Source organism: Mus caroli, chromosome 8, assembly GCF_900094665.2.
Source record: "Mus caroli chromosome 8, CAROLI_EIJ_v1.1, whole genome shotgun sequence".
NCBI classification, from domain to species: domain Eukaryota; kingdom Metazoa; phylum Chordata; class Mammalia; order Rodentia; family Muridae; genus Mus; species Mus caroli.
In genome coordinates, this window is record NC_034577.1 from 110,486,975 (window position 1) to 110,496,945 (window position 9,971).

General features: G+C 47.3%; 1 protein-coding gene across 1 annotated transcript in view; it reads left to right on the forward strand.

Annotated features, from left to right (window-relative positions):
- Cdh13 (cadherin 13) overlaps positions 1-3,949 on the forward strand; it is a 1,030,912-nt gene extending 1,026,963 nt beyond the window's left edge. Inside the window, exon 14 of the mRNA XM_021169677.2 lies at positions 2,859-3,949. Within this exon, the coding sequence (XP_021025336.1) occupies positions 2,859-2,866 (8 nt within the window). The 3' untranslated portion in view covers positions 2,867-3,949. The remainder of the gene's footprint in view (positions 1-2,858) is intronic.
- Positions 3,950-9,971: the final 6,022 nt, after the last annotated feature.

Consider the following 9,971-nt stretch of genomic DNA (forward strand, 5'->3'; position numbering starts at 1 on the left):
ACCCCCCATAAACCACTAGGCGTAGTGGTGGGCTATGCCTGCCTTTTCCCCAGTGCTGGGATCCTGGAACAGGTGGATCTGGGGAGCTCACTGGTCAGGCAATCTAATTAAATCTGTATGGCCCAGGTCAGTGAGAGTCCCTAGCTCTTAAAATGAGGTGAAGTGTTATTGTGGATGACACCTGACTTTGACCTCTGGGGGCCTACACACACACACACACACACACACACACACACTAAAAAGGACTACATATACAATCTGAGCTGGACATGATGGCTCACACCTGTTACCCCAGCACTTGAAAGGCTTAGGGAGGGGCAGGTGAGATGGCTCAGCGGTTAAGAGCACTGACTGCTCTTCTGAAGGTCATGAGTTCAAATCTCACGACCATCTGTGATGAGAAACAAAAAAAACCTATGGGCTGGAGTGAGCAGGGCTGGAGTGAATGGGGCCAGAGGGAAAAGGGAAAGGGGGGCTGGGGAGGGGGGGTAATAAAACACTTTAGGAAAAAAAAAAAGAAAGGCTGAGGGAATGAAGGCCACCTTGGGCTCCGCCCTACTTTTCAGGCCAGCCTGGGCTATGTGATGCCCTGCCTCAAAACAACAACAAATGTAAAGAACCCTATTACATACACTTACATACACCCTATTACATACATACATACACAGGTCTGATGCAAATGGTTATAAATCAGACCTGAACACTGTAAGGAGGTAAAGACCACCTCAGGGTGAGTGGGCCCTGGTTGGAGGTGGACCCAAAATATCTGCAACAGAAGCCCAAGAAGGAGAGGGCTCTGGCAACGACCTCCAAGGATGCCATACTTTCACCATAGTTGGGCCTGGTGAGTCCTTCATCTGGGCTGGAATCAGCACAACCCATGCTGGAGAGAATTAGCAAAAGGAATTGGATCTGGGCATCCTGGGGACAAAGCTCCTCCCTGTGCACAAAGCTGAGATGAGGAGAGAGAATGAGCAGGAACTGGGATGCTGTTAAACCTGCCATTGATGGATACCACTTGTGTCTCATCTTTGGACGATGGAGCTGCACATGTGTGGGTGGCTGAGTAGGACATCCAAAGATGTCCTCATCCTGTTCCCCTGAGCTAATGAACAAGTCACATCATTTGACAGTGACACACTTGACACCTTCCTGACATGGTTGGGTCACGTGTCTTGAGACGAGGAGATAAAACACCCTGCATTAGTCGGACCAGCTTGACATAACTGCACAGTCTTTACAGGAGGGCTGAGGAGCAGCCATATGAGGATAACAGGGAGGTGGAGGCAGGGAGTCAAGATGCCATATTGCTGGCTTTGAACTTCAAGGAGTCACAGAACACATCTGCCTCTAGATTGGACACTAGCGAGGAGGTAGCTCTTTTTATAAAGCCCTGGGGAGGAATGCAGCCCTGCCCATACACTGGCATTAAATACATGACACTGCTTTCACATCTGTGACTTCCAGAACTGTCGGGGAATCCATGTGTGGGGTTCGAGGTTCGTGGTACCTGTGGTTATTTGTTTTGCCGGCAATGGGAAATCAACCTGGTGTTTCAAGAACCACCAATGAGTCTTTTGCTCTGTGGCAGTGTCTTAGTCAGGGTTTCTATTCCTGCACAAACATCATGACCAAGAAGCAAGTTGGGGAGGAAAGGGTTTATTCGGCTTACACTTCCATACTGCTGTTCATCACCAAAGGAAGTCAGGACTGGAACTCAAGCAGGTCAGAAAGCAGGAGCTGATGCAGAGGCCATGGAGGGATGTTCTTTACTGGCTTGCCTCCCCTGGCTTGCTCAGCCTACTCTCTTATAGAACCCAAGACTACCAGCTCAGAGATGACACCACCCACAAGGGACCTTTCCCCCTTGATCACTAATTGAGAAAATGCCTTACAGTTGGATCTCATGGAGGCATTTCCTCAACTGAAGCTCCTTTCTCTGTGATAACTCCAGCTGTGTCAAGTTGACACAAAAATAGCCAGTACAGGCAGAATATATATATATGGTCAGATAGATGATTGGTGGGTCAATAATAGGTAGGTAGGTAGACAGACAAACACATAAGAGATGGAGACAGAGATTAGTTAGATGGATAGATAGATGATAGATAGATAGATAGATAGATAGATAGATAGATAAGGATGCCTATCTGGTTCATTGAAGATAGACATGATTGATTAAAGATAGGTACTAGGTAGATAGACAGATAGATGTCTGATTGATTGATAATAGATCTGTCTGATTGATAATAGAAAGAGGTCTGATAGATTAAAGATAGATAAATAGATGGATAGATGATTAATAGGCAGGTAGATAAATGGATAGATGATAGATAGATAGATAGATAGATAGATAGATAGATAGATAGATAGATAGATAGACAGACAGATAGACAGACAGATAGATAAAAGAGAGAGAGGTGTATCTACAGGGGATGCCCATTGATTGGGCTCTGGGCTCTGCTCAGTGCATTCCTAGCCCGGCACATCTGTGCTAATGATCAGCACACAGGCTCATGTCGACCAGTGTCGACAGCTGCTGATGCTCTCAGGGAAGAAGCCTGATGCCTGAACACATCAGCACTTTCAGAGCCAACTTCTGTATTTATTGAGGGGTGCGCTGGGTCTCCGATGCCAAGAACTGCTGTACTGCTGGTCTATACTCACAGCCCCAAGTTCAACTTCTGTAGATGTAGCCAGCAAGATAATTCTGTTTTCAAATGCCACGCTAAAGAAAGAGATAATGTTCAGAGGAGTGTGGTGTGTGTTGGAGCCTGTCAATCACTGGTCTGGTTTACTTGAGTGTTTTGAAGTGAGTTGTGATATTCCCGACCTAATTCTGTACCTTCTCCATTCAGGTCTGTGAGAACGACACGCCTGAAGCTTGACTCCCAAGTTGCCATAGCAACAGGAAAAAGAAAAAAAAAAAAAACAGGAAAAAAAAAGTCTATCCAAATCTGAAGATTGCCGTTTACAGCTCTCAAACTTCACAACCAGGCCTCAACTGCCCCACACCCTCCGTTTTCTTTGCAGTTTCATTTAATCTGTACCTCACCAATTGACAGCATCTTCCTGCCTCCTTTGATTAATGGAACTCTCTGGATTTGCCCTGAATGTTTAAAGATCATGCGTGTCACTGGACCTTAGGGAGCAGGAACGATGACTACTTTTTCTGATGTGTCCACATGTTGCTAGCCAGTGCTCTGCCCACGCAGCTGTGTGGTGGGTTCCTATCTGTCCCTGGACGGGTATCTGTCTGTGTATAGACCCAGTATTTGTGTAGAAGACTGCAGGAGATGCCTGCTTTGGAGATGGTTAGACAGAGGAGGTGGAAGCTCAGACAGCTCCGCCCTCCAGTCAAGGTCAGTCCAGTAAGGTGTCTGTCACTCACGTGTATAGCAAGGGCCTGCTCAGTCTAAACACTGAATGCTGACCGACCAGCCAGGCAGGTCCAGAGGTTGGGGGTGGGGGAAGGGCGAGGGAAAGAAGTCTTCTCTGCTTAGTAGGGCTGCCACCACGCCCCAGTACCACCAGCTGCCATGGCTTGATGTCCTTACTCCCAAGAGTGGAGCAAGGCATCTTGCCATCAGAGGCTAAGGGCTGCACTAATCTCCCATGGGCAAGAGTCTGCCACTATACCGCCCCAGACCCACAGTCCTACGGTCCTTGTGGTGACACAGATCATGGTGGCGACCCTCTCCCTCCTCAGTGTATGTACAAGTACAAATGTCATCATGGTGTACCTACCTATGAGGAGACCAACAGGCACCATCTTGTATGCACATCTATTACCCACACATGTACACATGCATTACGCATATCCGCACTGTTTGTTTCCTATATACAGGCATAAAATAGAGTAAGCCCAGGTAGTTTTTCAAGTACCCTTCCGTGTGACTACCGTTGTTCGCAAAGCTGAGAATAAAAAGTTGTTCATTATGTCTGGAAAGGAATTCAGTTTTGTCCTGTGAGCATGTCAGGCTAAGAAGAACATCTCGGCTCCCACTAGGGTAACCTTCCCATTGACAAACCGTAAATGAACCATCAAAGCTCACACCAAAATGTTTTCTAAGGAATGAAGCTAGTGCCGGCCTGGGGCTTCAGAGCCCAGCAGGAGCTAGGGTAAGGTAAGTGTCTTGGTATATTTTAATGCTGTTGCTTACTAAAGGTTTTAACCCCACACACAGTGGCACAAACGTGCTTTCTACTGCAGTCTGTGTTGGCCCCGTGCTTTTGAGTTTGTCTTCCGCCACCAGTAGGGTCATATGTCATCTGTTGTAGTGAGATTACGTAGGCAGAGATACACACGCTGCTCTTCGTTTCTGTTTTGGACCATACAGAATGCAGAGATTCTTTTTTTCATTAAAATAAATGGGTATCGGTGGTTAAAACTGCTGGGCAGTAGCTCTCCTCTGATTTCTACGTTGTGTCTGGTGTGTCTGACGCTGGATTCAGTTTTCCCACCACTCGGGACCCCCTGTCTTCTGTTGGGAGAATGGGTCTTGAAAGGTGAAGTGGGGCAGCTGGAGAGATATCCCAGTGATTAAGTGAGGAGCCTTTACTCCTCAACCTGAGGGCTACGGCTCAGATCCCAGACCCACTACAAACTAAGAGTCCCCCCCCCAAAAAAATGCCCCAGCTTTGGGTGGGGGAGGTAGATATAGGAAGATTACTAGGGCTTGCTGGGTTCCCGCCTAACCAAGACACAGCCCCACATTCAGTGAGGCGCCCTGCCTCGAGGGACTACAGGGAGAATGAGAGAATGCTCACTGCTCACTACTACCCTCCATGTGTGTGCACATGCACGCACGCACGCACACACAGGAAAGCCAAAAGCCCCAGCACACAAGCTGTGCAACAGGCTTGCTTGCAATGCCAGCATAAGAATATGGCTTAACCCCGTCACACTCCACTGTGAAGTGACTGAAGACATCTAGGCCCGGCCTCCACCCTCAATTGGATGAACACAGGAAGCAGGGCATCCATATCTTCATAGTCCCCAGACACGGAGACCTTCTTTAAAATAAAAGATGCCACATCTTAAACTTGATATAATGGTTCTCCGCAGGCACACGGCTGGGGACACTCTGAGCCTGCACATTCGCACCATACAAGGTGGTTCTCTTCCTAGCTGCCCTGATGTACCCCGATGCTCTCCTCCTGCCAGGCAGGAAAGGGGGGAATGTTCACCCTTGAACAGACCCAGAAGCACCCTCAGAAAACTCATCCTTCAGTGTGAACTGGAGCCATCACCCGTCTCTAGATCAGGTGCACTTGCTGACGGCAACGAGAACAAGACCCCTCCCCCACCCCTTCTCTCCATAGACACTGTAACTTAGCTAAGAACACAGAAGGGAAGAGGTCAAGTCCAGGCACCAGCAGAATGGTTCGATTGATAAAGCACTTGCCTAGAAAGGATGAGGTCTTGAGTTCTCGGATCCCCAGAATCCATATAAAAAGCAGAGCATGGTGGTTTCACGCCTATAATCCCAGCAAAGGTGAGACGGGAGACGGAGTCAGGTGGACTCCTGGAAGCAAGCAGGCCAGCCGATATAGCCAGCTTTGTGAAGCTCTGGGCAGATGAGAGACCCTGTCTCACACAAAGGGAGGAAGGAGCCTGATTTCCATGGTAGATATATAAGTCGAATGAGACATCGACTCTTAGAACAGTCAGAGGATTTGATGACTCCAGGAAGACTCTCTAACTATCATTTCAAACAGCCAGATAATCAGAGATAGATCAATCTTTAAACGAAATAAATACAGCACATCTCACCCTGAAGGTACAACAAGCAGACCACTGTGAAGGTCCTTTTTTTTTTTTTTTTTTTTTTTTTTTTTTGTTAAGACGGTCTCAAATAGCCCAGACAGCCTCAAACTCCCTATGTAGCCAAGGATGACCTTGAACCTCTACTTGTCCTGCCTCCAACTCTTGTATGCTAAAATTCAAGTGTGTGCCATCCTGCCCAGTTTACACAGTGCTGGGAACAGAACCCAAGGCTTCATGCCTGCTAGGTCAGCACTCTCCTGATCAAATCTGCTCATCAAATGTGCACAGTATATTTCAACATGAGGCATCTTACAAATCAAGAGAAAAGGACGCTTAGTGTGTGGTTTGAATAGGCTTGGCCCAGGGAGTGGCACTATTAGGAGGTGTGGCCTTGTTGGAGTAGGTGTGTCATTGTAGGGGTGGGCTTTGAGACCCTCCTCCTAGCTGCTTGGAAGCCTTCTCCTGTTTGCCTTCGGAACAAGATGTGGAACTCTCAGCTCCTCCAGCCCCATGCCTGCCTGCATGCCACCATGCTTCCCACCCTGATGATAATGGACTGGACCTCAGAACCAGTAAGCCAGCCCCAATTAAATGTTGTCCTTTATAAGAGTTGCCTTGATCAAGGTGGCTGTTCATAGCAATGGAAACCCTAAGAGACTTAGAAAAGTCACAACCCAGGTAAGGTGCTGCCAGGACCACTCACATCCTCCCTACTACACCACAGTATTCCAGCTCTCCATGTGGCAGGAACAGCTGACTGAGGCAGAAGACCACAGTCTGAAGCCTTAGCCAGTGTGACTATCCATCCACACCAGTATTATGGCTTGGGTATAAAATGCCTCTATACTCAAATATTGAATGCTTAGGTCCCAGTTGTTTTCTCAAGGGCTGTGTGGAGGGTGTGGGGGTTTGTCTAGAAACAGCAGAAGGTGCCTAACTGACAGTAGGCCACTGAGAGGAAGTCGGGATTCCTAGACACTTCCTGTCTCATCCCTACTTCCTGCCAAGCTATGGACCACTCTATCCTACATCCTCCTCCTCATGGAGATGGATGCCTCGGCAGCCGGGAGCCAAAATAGGTCCATCCTGAGGGATTCTGTGGGGTGCTTTTACAGCTGTGTGGCAGTCACTAATACAACTGACTCACACTGAGGAGGCAGTGCCTTGGACTACGAGGTACCTTTCTCTGTGAAGCACATCTCCGTGATAGTCCCTTCTGCTATTAAGTTCCTGTGGAAATTTTCCACTAAGAAGTGTTAACGCTGTGCTAATGTTGGAACCTTAGAAATGTCTCCCATATAGAACATTGTAATTTCTAAATTTCTCCGACTGCTGCAGACGGACCTCAGTTGGGTCCTCAATCTGCAGGAAGATGGGGTTCCGGTACAGGTGGGCAAGGAGTTGGCGAGAAGGGGATGACAGACAGATGCGGACACAAGGGAGTGTGCCGTATCTGAATGTAATTTGTCAAATCGAGCATCAAACTTTTTATACAGAAGAAAATAGGGAAGTTAGGTGACACATCAGCAAGGTACAATGAGATTACTAGATGCTTAATGACTCTTACACAAAACAGAGGAATGTAAACACAAAGACTGGCAGGAACTGGGCAATAAAACAACTGAGACAAAGTCAGCTCTATCTAAGGTCAGCTATAGTCTTAGAAGCCAGGTGTGAGGTCTTTACACTCCCTGGCCCAAGTCCTGGTTCTAATTAGGGAGTTCTGCTCTAGCTAACCATCTCATGAATAATGCAATACTCTAAAACCACAGCCCGATCTACTTCCTAAGCCATTGTAAATTTTTGTATATGGGAGCGACTTGGCTTTTATTCTGAGTGATAGTGTGGGGGGACTTTCTACTAATAAGTAGCATAGTCTGCCATACATAACTATAATAAGAATTCTAAACTTACTTTGCTAAGCTTGCCCTGGGATTTCTAACTCTATGTAGTAGAGAGTAAAGCCTGATTTCTTTCACTATCTCTCTTAGAATACTAGAGGCGATTCCGAATGTCACTGAATAGGCAGCAGTCTTACTGAATTCCAAGCCCAGGGTCTGCTCAAGGACTACGTAGGGCATTGGTGAAGGCCAGGAAGCAAAGTTCAATTTTGCTTAGGTATTTGGCAAGGCATTGCTTGGAAGCACCTATAATAAAGCAATTACTGAAAGGAAGCACACAGATCCATTCGCAAGGACAAGTTTGGAGCATTCTTTATTCCAGGAGACTACATATCCGTGAACTTTTTGCCTCGGGGACTGCGTCCAGGCTTTTGGCCTGTCACGCGTGTCACTACTAGAGTGGATGTAGCATCTAACCCTCTCTTAAACAGTCCATGGCTCATTAATACACAAGGGCTTCTACCAGATTTTTTAGAGATTTATTTTTTGTTTTGTCTATTTATATGTCGTGGGTCATGTGTATGCAAGTGTTTGCAGAGATCAGAAGAGGGTGGCAGATCCCGAGATGCTAGACCGACAGGCAGTTGTGAGCCACCCGACACATTTGATGGGATCTGAACTCAAGTCCTTTGCAAGAGCTGCAAGCACTCTTTGTCATTGAGGTGTGTTTCCAACCTCAGCTGGGTTAATTTGTATACAGATTATCCAGAAGTTAACTCCAGCCTTCCCAGATACCCATTCACTCCCAAACCGAGAGACAGAGACAGACAGACTGAGGGAGCAGGCAGTGTGAGGTTCCCGAGTGGTCTGTGCCCGACGACAATCCTAAGTCTAATAAGCAACAGAGTCAGGATCCCAGAGCAGTTTCTGGTTTTGTAGATGTAACTGAGATATCGCTGCAGGTACCGTTGCCTTAAGTGTACATGGACAGATCAATCACACCAAAAAAAGAAAGGCTGACCTTTCTGTTGACTCCTGGGCCACTACCGGCAGCGGCATCATAGAGACATCTGGCTGTGCCTTTCAGAGATGGTGTGCTAGTCGAGGTTCTCTAGAGTCACAGAACGTATGGAGAGTCTCTGTATAGTAAGGGAATTTGTTAGGATGACTTCCATCTGTAGTCCAATTCCCCAACAACGGTCAGCTGTGAATGGGAAGTCCAAGGATCTTAGTAGTTGCTCAGTCCCACAAGGCTAGTGGGATTCCAACAGATTCCAATAGATGAGCTGACAAATAAATGCAAGCAGACAAAGAACAGTGAATCTTCCTTCTTCCAATGTCCTCCAACATTGGCCTCCAGCAGAAGGTGTGACCCAGATTAAAAGTATGTACCTGGATCTGGGACTTGTTCTGTCCCAGGCTGACTTTGAACTCAAGAGATCTCCTTGCTTCAGTCTCCTGGGATTCATAGCCACTATGCCTCAAGATCTAGATCAGAAACTTGTTTCTCTCAGCCTCAAGATCTGGATCACAGGTGATCCTTCCAATTATGAATTGTAGATCATTCCAGATACAGTCAAGCTGACAACCAGGAATAGCCATTACAGATGGTTACGGCCATTTTTCCCTCCTCCTTGGCCAGCAACACAAACAATTGTCATAACCCCACAGGGAAACACATCAGGTGTTCACCCAAAGACTGTATTAAGTTTTCACCTTCTACTTCTTGCAACGGACTGGCCCACTGCTTACCAAAATCTATAGCTCTGACTCTGTTAAATCAAAGCAAATACAAAAGCCAGCCCTAGTGATGCACCCCTGTAATCTTAGCACCTGTGAGACAGGGCCATGAAGACCAAGAGTTCAAGGTCATCTGTGCCTACATGGGATCCCTGTCTCACCTTCTACCCGCTAATAGACAGTGTTGTAATTTGAGTGTTAAGAATCCTCCACGGGCTTACACATTTGAACCTTGGTTACCAACAGTCAGTGCTGCTTGGGAAAGTTGTGGAGCCAGTAGAAGATGGAGCCGCACTGGTGGAAGTGGGTCACCAAGGGAGGACCTTGAGGCTTTGTAGCCCAGCCCTAATTCCTGTCCACTGTCTCCTTCCTAAGTTCTAATGCAATGTGACAGACAGCTTCCTGCTCCTGCCACCTTATGCTCCCTGGACTGTGTTCCCGCACCCACCCCACCCCCAGAACTGTGGCTATCCACATATACAAGCATCATGATCTGAACAGGAAATGACCTCTTAAAATCTTGCGTGTGCCCGACTGGCCAGGAAGAACGATGCTGCAACAGGATCCTTCCGCACATGTTTATTGGGAGAGCTTGATTGCAGAGGCGAAGAGACCCCAAG